Source organism: Paroedura picta, chromosome 14, assembly GCF_049243985.1.
Source record: "Paroedura picta isolate Pp20150507F chromosome 14, Ppicta_v3.0, whole genome shotgun sequence".
In the NCBI taxonomy this organism is placed as follows: domain Eukaryota; kingdom Metazoa; phylum Chordata; class Lepidosauria; order Squamata; family Gekkonidae; genus Paroedura; species Paroedura picta.
In genome coordinates, this window is record NC_135382.1 from 38,332,259 (window position 1) to 38,344,266 (window position 12,008).

Consider the following 12,008-nt stretch of genomic DNA (forward strand, 5'->3'; position numbering starts at 1 on the left):
GCAAGGAGACCAACACAGTAGTCCGTTCCTTGATGGGCTAAATATCACCAAGAAGCAAGGAGACCAACACAGTAGTCCGCTACTTGATGGGCTACGTTCTTTTAGTATTTCTTCCTGAGTTAAACAGCAATGGGTTTCGGTGCAGGGGAAACAGCTCTGAGCTGAAGGGCAGGGTATAGATCTTTTAAACAAATAAATGAATGTAATATTATTCAGTAGAGGGGGAAATGACAAAAATCAGGGTAAAATTGGTAAAAATAAGAGAGAGAAGAGCTGTTTTTTTATACCCCACTTTCCCTACCCAAAGGAGTACCAAAGTGGCTTAAAAACACCTTTCCTCTCTTATCAACAGACCCCGTGAAGTAGGTGGCACCGAGAGTTCTAAGAGAACTGCTCTGTGAGAACAGCTTTAAGAGAACTGTGACTAAGCCCAAGGTCACCCAGTTGGCTGCATGAATGAAACCCGGTTCTCCAGATTAGGGACCGCCACGCTAAAACAAGAGAGCCCTGCTGCTGAATCAGACCAAAGTCCACCTAGTACTCTCTTGATTTAAGGAGGTCTCATCCTGACTTGGTCCACTGGGTTGCTCAGTACCACCTTTGGTGACCGGTAGGAGCTCTCAGGCAATACCCATGCTTTTCAACCCCAGCTGCTATGGCAGCCTCTTAACTGGAGATATTTATTCCCTTTATTTATAGCCCACCATTCTTCCTAGTGCCCTGACATGGATAGCCCTGGCTAACCTGATCTTGTTGGATCTCGAAATTTAAGCAGGGTCAGCCCAGGCTGGGAGACCTCCCAGGAAGTCCGAGGTTCTTACGCAGAGGCAGGCAATGGCAACCACCTCTGAATGTCTCTTGCCTTGGACGCCCCATGAGGGGTCACCATCAGCCAGCTGTAACTTGATGAAACTTTCCATCCACCACCAGGTTCTCCCCTGAACTCGGACCATCCAGGTCAGGGCAAAATGCAGACTTAGCCCCTGGATCACAAGCATTCTAGAACTTGGGCCAGCGTTGCTTCAGTTTCAGAAACCAGCTAGATTCCAGTGAGACCATGAAAGCTCATGCCTTGAATGAAACTTTGCTGGTTTTAAAAGTGTCCCTAGAGTCAAATTCGGTTCTGCTCCTTCAGACCAATTTCAGCCTTCCAAAGGCATTTCAGAGGCAGTTGTCTCCCTCTGCTGGCTGAAAGATTTCTGCAGGCCTCTCTGATGACTAATCCCAGGGCAGGGGGAAAGAGATAGTTGTCCATTGAAAGACAGTCCCTGAAGCTTGGAAAGTGGAATCTCAGCACGGTATAATCTCAACAGAGTCGATTCGGGCTGCCAGGAGGACTTGAGCTGCCGCAGAGAAGAGATCCTCCCCTCTCTGGCATCTAGAAAACGTTGTTAGTCCTTACATCTTTGACTCTTGTGCTACATATTATTTCCATTCCTGGTCAGATTACCAAACCCCAGGTGGGGCCTGGAGATCTCCCATAATCACAAATGATACAGAGAAAAGAGATGCTTTGGGGGGTGGACTTGGTGGCATAATTATTATTTATTATATTAATTATTATTATTAAATTTCTAAACCGCCCTCCTGAGACCCACTGAACTCTCTCTCCTTTCCCCAAACCCTCCCTCTTCTTCAGTTCTCAAAACTGAGCCCCAACCCTAGGAGAATACGAGGCCAGCAGCTGGAAAATCTAGCAAACCACAGGCAGAGAGATTGAGGCCTTTGTAAGAGCCTAAACAGAGCCCTGCTGGATCAGACCAGGGGGGGGGGTCCATCTAATTTAGCAACTTCTCTCCCACAGCGGCCAGCCAGTTCCTCTGGAGGGCCAACAGTCAAGACAGCTGCCAGTCCACAAGGTTAAAAGTGATAATAATTAAAAGACCTGGAAGAAACCCCTTAAGCCCTTACAAAAGAGATCATAAACTCCATCTCCTTCTCCTATAGCCATACTGTTTAAAGAGCTGTTGTGAGTTTCCTGCATTCCTGCAGGGGGCTGGACTAGATGACCCTGGAGGTCCCTTCCAACTCTACGATTCCAACATTTAAAGAGAGATGTTTCTGAATTCCTTTCAAAAATTGCGTGTTTCTTATTACAGTGAAACTTTCCTCCCTTTTTAAAAGAAACCGAGCGGGTGGAGGGAATTAATCGGAAATCCATGCATTCTTCCTTCCTTGCCAGCCAGCGGAGGCAGCCGATCTCTCCCCCCATCCCATCCCACCCCAACACCACCTGCCCTCCCCCCCCCCTTCTGCACCCGTTGGAGGACGCCCTTCGCAGGCACTTCAGAAGCGGACGATCCCGTCCTGCAAACGCACATTGAAGGTGCGCAGCATGGCCAGCTCTGCCTCTGCTCGGGCTCGCCCCACCCTCCGGGCCGGCCTCCCGCTCGTCGCATTGGCGCCTCCCCTGCCCGCCCCTCCGGCCGCGTTTCCTGGGGGAGACATGGCTGCGGCGGGCGAGGAGCGCCCTGCAAGCACGAGCGGCGGCGGCGGTAAGAGGAGCCTGCTGCCGGGGGCGGCTGCCTGCCCGAGCCCGGCCTCGCGCGGGAGGGGGCGGAGGGGGAACTCCCACGGCCCGGCCCCCGCCTCCCTCCCGCTCCGGGCTCAGCTGGCAGCGCTCTGGCGCGAAGCGGGCGGAGGGTGGGCGGACAAGCCCCTTTGCAGCGCGGTGGGAGAAGCCTGCAGCCCGCCTGCCCAGCCCAGCCTCCCAAGGGGCGCTTGTTGCGGGCCGCGGCTCCGTAGCATCGGGGTTGCCAACCACCAGGCGAGGCCTGGAGGTCTCCTGGAATGAGGGAGCTAGCCCCCCGGAGGCGGAGACAATTTCCCCCGGAGAAATGGCTGCTTTGGACGGCAGGCCTCCGAGCATTTTGCTCCCTTCCTCCCCGCCCTCGAATCTCCAGGAATTTTCCAACCCGGAATTGGCAACCTTAGAATAGCGACCGCTGTGCCGACCTTTGGTCTGCAAGAAGTGCACCGTCGCCCGTGTCTTGGTGGCCTTATTGGGGGGCGCTGCCTCTGATGGGCAAAGCCTCTTTTTCCTAGTTTAAGGTGAAATGAAGCCAGCTTTGTACCCCCCCCCCCCAACCTGTTCATCCCCCCCCTCTTGACAGAACTGCAGGCAGCACTTTGATTTCGGAGCTGGAATGGGTGCTCTTCTGCTGGCTTAATCTGTAACCATTCGGGACCCCCAAAGGGTTCTTAGGCCCGTGAAGTGTACTCCCATCTTTCTCTTATTATAGGACAAAATAAAGATAAAAGGGTCTTATATTTTATGCCTCCCACCAGGAATGTTTTCAATATTTTCAAATTCTGAGCAGGCAAACTATGGCTGCCCACACTGGTCAGTCTAGACTCCTAAGCAGGGATGCCAGACTCCAGGCGGGACCTGGAGACCCCCTGGAATTAGAGCTGATCTCCAGACTAAAGAGATTTGTTCCCCTGGAGAAAATGGCTGCTTGGGAGGGGGGACTTCACTGCATTGTACTCCATGGAGGTCCTTCCCTGCCCCAAAGCCCACCCACTCTGTCTCCAACCCCAAAGAATCTAAGGCCTCCTGTCCACAAATAATTATTTTGTGTTTGATTGAGAGGGCTCTGGGCCTCGCCTGACTGGTTCCTTATCTGTCTTCGATCTGTGGATAGAATGCGCAGAAATGCTGGGCTAATTTAAATGGCTTCAAATTACCACCTGCTTCTTTCACCTTAATCCCTCAGGCGTAGGTGCTAGGGTTGCCAGCCTCCAGGAGGGACCTGGAGTTCTCCCGGAATCGCAACTGATTTCTATCCTAAAGAGATTGGTTCCCCTGGAGGAAATGGCTGCTTTAGGTAACGGATTCTTTGACAGTCTCCCCTACTGGGGTCTCTTTCCTCCCCAAATCCTGCCCTCCGCAGACTGCACCCTCAGACCTCCAGGAATTTCCCTGCCCAGAGTTGGTAATCCTAATCAAATCTTCAGAAAATCCACCTCCCTTTCAAATGACGGGACAGATTTTTGGTGTGCAGAATTGCGGTGATCGTGAGGCCTGCTTTCCCAAAGCTATTTCTTTCTTGTTTTGCATGTTCCTTCCTTACACTTTCAACAAAAGCAATTCTCGCTTGACAAAATCAAAGAACATATTGGTTGGAATGTGCCAGGCTTGTATTGTGCGGGATTCAAATGTGGATTACACCGCGTAAATCAATACGATCAATGAGGACCTCCAAGAAACTATGAAATAGTGTTTGGACGGCAGAAACCAGGAAACAAGCCAAAATTGGAAACGCAGCTGGAACAAACCTTGAACATTTTAACAAGATGCGTTACATGATGCGGAAATTACATAGTTGGAGCCTACCGGGGCCAGGTCCCACTGACCCCCAGTGGGACCCCTTTGGACCCCTTTCCAAAGCATCTTTCTGAAACAATTTCCAATTTAGTCCGGCCTGTCTCTGCAGTGGAGAATGAGCCTGTCTCTGTGATGGAACTCCCTTTTATGAAGCCCCTCATGTAGCACCCTTTTTGCTGGTCTTTAGGTGCCAGGGGAGCCCCACCTTATTCTCCAAAAGTGCATTGGTTGGTATGCTCTTGTTGTCTTAATTGCTGCTTGACTAAGGTATGGTTGCCAATCCTCCAGGTGGAGCCTGGAGAACTCCTGGAATTACAAATGATCCCCAGGTGACAGGGTTGCTTTGGAAGGTGGACTCTACAGGTGATGTGCCCTGCCGAGATCCTTCTCATCCCCAAATTCCACTCCGAAATCTCCCAAATTTGGAGTTGGCCTTCCTATGTCTAACTGACTTTATTATGAGCTGTAGAATTTCAGGGAGGCTATTATGAGCGTTGGTTTGTAAGTCACTGTGGGAAGCCTTTGAACCCAAAGGCAAGGTGTGACACTATTTCAGATGAAACAAAAATTAAAACGCATGGCTTGTGGGTCACATGTGTGCATAATTGGTGAAGCCTCTCAAAAAGCTGATTCTAGATTTTCCCTCCTCAATATTTGCAGGATCACAAACAGCAGAGCTATGGAGGGAGCCAGACAGGCAAGAATTTCGCGTCCTCACAAGATAAGTGAAACTTCAAAGGTCTGGGCTTGGCATCTTTTTCTTCATTTGTTTGCTAGATGGCAGCTTCTTGATTTTTACAGTCAACAGGATACCCCTGGAGTGTGAGCACGGCCTGATATGGCCTCCTCACATGCTGCATTTATATGTATTTATTTAATCTCAGAGTTGGAGGGGAGCACTAAGGTCATCTAGTCCAACCTCTGCCGAGACAGGAACCACAAAATTATAAGATCTCTGATGTCTACGTTTCTCATTGATACTTGAAAACCTCCAACCATTGCAAGCCAATTTGAGACTCCTTCAGGTAGTGAAAAGCGGGGTATAAAAAACAAATCTTTAGCTTCTAAGAAAAGTTTACTATATAATTAGGGAAATGGGTTACACGGGAATAAAAACAACAATAGCCTCACTAACTCATCTCTCTTTACCTCTGACCTCTTCCATCCTGGTACTTCTTTCCACTCTGAACAAAGACAAAGGAGGTTTCCCCCAAAACTCTACCGCGGTGCATGTAAAGCATATCCCATCTCCAATATATTGATTAGTCAATGGTCAGTTTTAAGCTCTCCTTATTAGGAATAAGATCTCCCCTTTCTTGGTGGGAATCATATACCCTACACCTAATAGTCTCTATGCTAAACTTGCTAGCTAAGTCACAGGGACTTGAGTTTAACCCATCTTAGAGCTGTTCTTACAGAGCAGTTCTGTCAGAGCTCTCTCGGCCCCACTCACCTCACAGGGTGTCTGTTGCAGGGAGAGGAAGGGAAGGCAATTGTTAGCTGTGAAAGTGGCCGTAGAAACTCCCCACACCTTCAGCCTCTCCTCATAGGCCTGGTGGAAGAGCTCAGTTTTGCGGGCCTGGTGGAACTCAGTGACCAAATGGCATTTTTGATGTCCGCTCTTGATTTCAGGTGTACAAGTGGGCTGACCACTCCAGGCTAGTTCTTCAGAGCTTGAATGAACAGAGGGACCAGGGCCTCTTTTGTGACATCATCCTGGTAGCGGAAGAGCAGAGAGTTCCGGCCCATCGGAACATCCTGGCCGTCTGCAGCGACTACTTCAACTCCATGTTCACCATTGGCATGCGGGAAGCCTACCAGAAGGAGGTGGAGCTCTTTGGCGCCTCCTACGTCGGCCTCAAGGCCATTGTGGATTTCCTCTACGGCTGCGACCTCTCCCTGGACGGTGGGAATATCGACTACGTTTTGGAAACGGCTCACCTGCTGCAGATCTGGAAGGTGGTTGAATTCTGTTGCGAGTACCTGGAGAACGAGGTGGACGAGGACAACTACCTCTACCTCCAAGAGCTGGCCTCCATCTACAACCTCCGGCGCCTGGATTCCTACATCGACGCTTTCATCCTGCGGAGCTTCGGCACGCTCTCCTTCACCTCGGATTTCCTGCAGAACGTTTCGACCCAGAAGCTGTGCCAGTACCTCGCCAGCAACAACGTCCAGCAGGAATGCGAGCACGACCTGCTACAGGCCGCCCTGCAGTGGGTGACGCAGTATCCAGAAAGGGAAACGGAGGCCTACCGGGTCTTGGAGAACATCCACTTCCCCTTGATCCCAAAGAGTGACCTCCTGCACCGGGTGAAGCCTGCAATCTGCTCTCTCATCCCCAAAGAGACCAACTGCGAGGGGTTTGTCGAAGAAGCCATCAACTATCACAACAATGTCACGGCTCAACCCGTCCTGCAGAACGAGAGGACCGTTCTCCGGGCAAGCGAAGAGAAACTTCTGTTTGTAGGCGGGGAGGTGTCGGAGCACTGCCTGGAACTGAGCGATGATGCCTGCTTCCTGGACGCCAAAAGGGGGCAGTGGGTGAGGGAGACACACCTCCCTGCGAGGCGGAGCCACCACTGTGTCGCGGCGCTGGGAGGATTCATTTTCGTCGCGGGCGGCAGCTTTTCCCGAGACAATGGGGGCGACGCGGCCTCTAATCTTCTATATAGGTATGACCCTCGGTGTAACCAATGGATAAAGGTGAGGCTTGCGCTGTAAGGCATACAATTTATTTTCCCTTTGCGTTTTTGTCTATGTTCACGAAAGGCATTCGCTCTTGACACTTATATTTTACTTATTTGTTTATGAAAACGTCTCTATGCTGCCTTTCCTCGTCGTTCAAGGCAGCGTACGGGAGAATTGCAAGCTACAAAATAATTTTAAAAAAGGTCTTCAAAATGTTTGTGAAACTATTTTAGTTGTTCTGCTGTAAGAGGTCCAGGAATTAAGAGTTTGGGGTCAAAGCCTGGATTAAAAAAAAAAAACCCTTTGATTTGTGTTTGAATTGTTTTCACTGAGTAAGGAGTTAACGATGGAGTTGAACTCGGTTTTATTCTTTGAGCTATTCCATGTGGTTTCCTTGCGCTTATGAACACCGCTTTTCACCCATGGGCAGATAATTGGGACAGACCCCTTTTGTATAGTTTGTGGACCTCATCCGGCCCACAAATTGCTAAGGAAATATCCCCTAGTGTTCTGCTTCGGGCAGGTGCCGGCTCACACAGAATAACTCAGACAGGTAACAGAGCTGGTTACCGGAAGCAGGATGGCAGAGTTTTAATTAACAGATTCCATATATCATGCTAGAGGAGTTGTAGCAAACCGAGGTCAGTTTTCCAAAACAAATCAGATAAAGCAGCAGCGAGTCAGTCTTTCACGGAATGCATCGAAGCCGCATTAAAGGGCTCTACCCTTTCCCTTTTATCTGCACTGAGCCCCGTGTCCTGCCCAAAGCTGCTTCATATCACCTTGGTTGTTTGTGACATCATCCTGGGAGCGGAAGAGCAGATTCTCGGTGCTGTGTCCTGAGGCTTGTTGACTGCAGGTCTGAATGCCTGTGCCAGTGTTGGGAAACATGGAGGAGGAAGGGCAGCTGATTAACCCTGAATTGTCCAGTGTGTGTGTGTGTGGGGGGGATGAAATGCACACCTCCTTGCCTCTTGAGATTCTCTGATTGCTTGGCTGCAGCTGGCTGGGGGGCTGTTAGGCACCAAATCCAGCTGTTCTTCCTCAGTTGAGTCAGCGCTGTAACCAGAGCCTGGGAAAAATTGCCACTGTGGTTATCTCACAGCTTGACGGATGGCCCTTCAAAGCTGTCGGTTTGTTTTGTACAGTTGGCTTCCATGAGACAACGCCGAGTGGACTTCTACCTGGCCGCCGTGAAAGACATGCTGGTGGCTGTGGGTGGAAGGAACGAGAACGGAGCACTCTCGTCTGTGGAGATGTACCGCCCTGAGAAAGATGACTGGATGTACGTCGCAGGCCTGCCGAGGTAACCTTGAGGGAATCAGTGAGAATCAGAATCCCAGGGTTGGAGGGGGCCATAGAGGCCATATAGTCTCACCCCCTCCTTGATGCAGGATCAGCCGAAGCGTCCATGAGAAGTGTCTGTCCTGCTGCTACTTAGAGGATGCCAGGGAAGGGGAGCTCACCACCTGATTTGGCAGCCGATTCCACTACTGTGAATTCCCCTATTCCTAGCTCTGGCCTTTAAGATGATAAAGGCCATGTAGGCAGAGATGCCCAATTAACACCGCCTGCAAGATGGAATAAGGCTGTTAAGATACACATTAAATGTTGGGAGGAATCAGGGGAGTTTTGCCTCATAGTTTAGCAGCTAAGCCATCTTGATGTAGAGAGCCAGTTTGGTCTGGTGAGCTGGGTTTGCTGGCAGGGGCTCATGGGAATTGTAGTCCATGGACATCTGGAGGACCACAGGTTGATTACCCCTGGTCTAGAAGGTCAGTAGCACCTTAGACATTAACGAGATTCGGGGTAGGGGGTATATGGGCTTTCCAGAATCGAGATCCCCGAGCCTTTGTAACTCACTCTGCATGTGCAGCACCCCTCCCACCTCCAGATTGGCATACAAGTACCTTTGATCTTCATTCCTTCTTGCATCTGATGAAGGGAGCTTTGATTCTTGAAAGCTCATGGCTTGAAAAATCTTGTTGGTCTCTATGGACTGGAATCAAGCTCTTCTGCTGCAACCAAGCTACCCTCCGGAACAGCTAATGAGGCCTAGAATCATAGAATGATGGAGTTGGAAGGGACCCCCTGGGTCATCTAGTCCAACCCACTGCACTGTGCAGGCCACTCACAACCCTACCGCTCATCCCCTGTCACCTGCAACCCCCTTGAACCTCTTTTGTTTTCCTGCTCTAGGTTTACCTACGGTCATGCTGGAGCGGTCCACGATGAACTCATTTATATCTCGGGGGGTCACGATTATCAAATTGGTCCCTATCGCAAAAACCTCCTCTGCTACGATTATCACATGGATGTTTGGGAAGAAAAGCGGCCCATGATCACCGCCCGGGGCTGGCACAGCATGTGCACCTTGGAGGAATGCATTTACTCCATCGGTGGCAGCGACGACTACCTCGAAACCATGACCCGCTTTGATATTTTGGCCGTGGAGTCTTACAGCCCGCAGTGCAATCAGTGGACCCGTGTGTCTTCTCTGTTGGAAGCCAACAGCGAATCTGGTGTGGCTGTTTGGGAGGGCAAGATTTACATCCTCGGGGGATACAGCTGGGAAGAGACGGTCTTCTCCCGAACTGTCCAGGTGTACGACAAAGAGAAAAACAAGTGGCAGAAAGGGACAGACCTTCCGAAAGCCATTGCTGGGGTTTCCGCTTGCGTCTGTGTGTTAAAATTGAGGTCGGATGACAAAAAGAAAAAGGCCAAAAGCAAACGTCACCAGGATCAAGGGAGATGATGGCTCGCCCTCGGAGGATGGATACGTACAAATCCACTACCAAATGAATATTTTCTTTTTCTTTTTTATTGACAATTGAGAACAGCCCTGGGGAACTAGAGGAGAGGAACCGCCAAAGTTTTTTGGTCCAATACGCTGGCAAATATCCTCCAATAAGCGTTACTGCAGTCCAAGCAAGGAGGAGAGTTGGATGATATGCTCCCCAGACTTCTGTTGAAACTGGTGGTGGGTAAAGGAAGGAGGGAGAGTCCGTACCTGAGAATGCAGGCAGAAAGCGGGAGGCCAGAGCGAAAAGCAGTTTAATTCTAAGAACTGAAATGGGTGGATTCTGATGTGGCAGATCATAGACCCTGTGCATTGGCTGGTTGGAGCCGTGAGGTGGAAGGATGTCTTTAGTGGCAGACCAAGGGGGAGATATGCCTCCTGTTAAATCACAGGTGTGCAGAGTATCAAAAGCTGCATTGTGTCTCCTGACATCGTCTTCTAAACTGGAATGGGAGAGCAATGCAGACTGTTCCTGAGCAACAGGGTTTGTGATTCTGCAGCTTCATTTGCTCATCTGGCAAGGAGCTAAAGAAAGCAGAGAGCTGGGGCTTGCATCCCTGTGGGATCGGGGCTGTTGTCCCTTGCATTGGTCTAAAGGATCCTTCTGTGTCTATCAGTAATACACTCAACTTTAGACAAATGTACTATGGCTTCATTGCACAAATGCAAATGTCCTGATAGAATCTAAAGCATGAGGCCGGGGAAGGCTCCCCAGCCACTCCATAACAACCAAGGTATTGTGTTTTGGTTAAAGACTTTTTCTGGGAAACTTTTATACTTTTTTTTAACTAGACACGTTTGTTTTTGCTAACACCAAGACTGTAACTTGTCACATTGTTATGTACAATAGCATTTATACTGCATAATTAAAGCCAAACAGGGACCGCCAGGGAACTTGTGAGTCGCACTGCCTTTCTTGGCAGGTACACATCCTTCTAAGCCCATTGACTTCAAAGGATGCCAAAGGGCAACTCTGCTTAAGAGGCTTCCTGAGCCTATAGGTATAGCTTTACGATGCTACCTAGCAGATTTGAGAAGAGCAGAGGCGTTGCACTGGGTGGGCCACTGACCTGATCCAACCTGGCTTCTTCTCTTACGTCCAACTCAGTCCATCCTGGCCAACCGTAGACTATTGGCTTGCTTGCTGAGGCTACACACTGCAGAGAGTGCAAATAAACATCCTAATTGACCCTGATTTGGCTGGCTGTGTGTCTGTCCTGTAAACTTCTTTCAAACTCTGTAGGGTATTCTAGTTCATGTCAATCAGTCATACTTGTAGCATATGGAACCTCTCGTTGAAGAGACAGGCTTTGGTCCTCAATCTCCCCACATTTATTTGTTTTTTTTAAATTATATTTATATTCTGCCATTCCCTGGAAGCTCAGGGCAGATTGCATCTGTTAAGACATACAGAAATATACAACATTAGAGATTTAAAATATCTCCATTAAAATGTCTGAAATTAGAACGAACTTGCGTGTGCCTTCTCAAGGGAGAGACTCCAGCATGGAGGAGCCTAAACGGTTCCCTGCCTTGCCGTTCTGCATATTAGGTTTTGAAGACCTCCTACCCGCTGCTTCGTTCTGGCCTTCGCTGGCAGGGGCTCCTGGGAATTGTAGTCCATGGACATCTGGAGGGCCGCAGTTTGACTACCCCTGCCTTAGGGCAAATTCCTGACCCACCTCCAGAGCACGGACACCAAGGGAGCCAGCGGGGTGTACTGGTTAGGAGTCCCGGCTTGCTCCTCCACATGCAACCAGCTGTGTGCCCGTGTGCTCGTCACAGTCCTAATAGTTCAGCTCTGTGGAGGACTTATTTTTACATTTATATACCGCCTTCCCCTTCCAACTCAAGGCGGTTTAAGGAAACGTGAGCTTGGCTGGGAGACCACACAGGGCTGTTATGCAGAGGCAGACGGCAGCAAAACACCTCTTGCCTTGAAACTCCGCACATGCACGCATCCATGCATCCATTCATTCATTCCTCCACCCAGCGTGTGAATTTCACGGTCGGCGCTTGCGCAGAAGCCACCGTTCCTTCCGCCTCCAGGAGGCGTGCCCATGCGCAAACGTCCCCTCGCCGGCCCTTTCCCCCACCAGCCACAGCGCCGCGCATGCGTAGAAACACCCTCTCCCCCTCCTCTTAGCGTCGAGAGGCGCACACGCGAGGAACCCTTCCTCGCCTTCCCTT

General features: G+C 50.1%; 1 protein-coding gene across 1 annotated transcript; it reads left to right on the forward strand.

Moving 5' to 3' along the window:
• Positions 1 to 2,372: 2,372 nt before the first annotated feature.
• KLHL36 (kelch like family member 36) lies at positions 2,373 to 11,013 on the forward strand. Its single transcript, XM_077309923.1, has 5 exons — positions 2,373 to 2,495; positions 4,988 to 5,066; positions 5,960 to 7,033; positions 8,167 to 8,324; positions 9,218 to 11,013. Exons 2-5 carry the CDS (start codon positions 5,007 to 5,009, stop codon positions 9,771 to 9,773), a joined length of 1,848 nt encoding a protein of 615 aa, XP_077166038.1. The 5' UTR covers positions 2,373 to 2,495; positions 4,988 to 5,006; the 3' UTR covers positions 9,774 to 11,013.
• The last annotated feature ends 995 nt before the right edge of the window (positions 11,014 to 12,008 follow it).

Excerpts from the sequence above, each read along its gene's own strand:
- KLHL36 (XM_077309923.1), top strand. The coding sequence starts at position 5,007 with ATGGAGGGAGCCAGACAGGCAAGAATTTCGCGTCCTCACAAGATAAGT. Across the intron at positions 7,034-8,166 it reads GGTGTAACCAATGGATAAAG|TTGGCTTCCATGAGACAACG; the intron begins GTGAGGCTTGCG and ends TGTTTTGTACAG. Across the intron at positions 8,325-9,217 it reads TACGTCGCAGGCCTGCCGAG|GTTTACCTACGGTCATGCTG; the intron begins GTAACCTTGAGG and ends TTCCTGCTCTAG.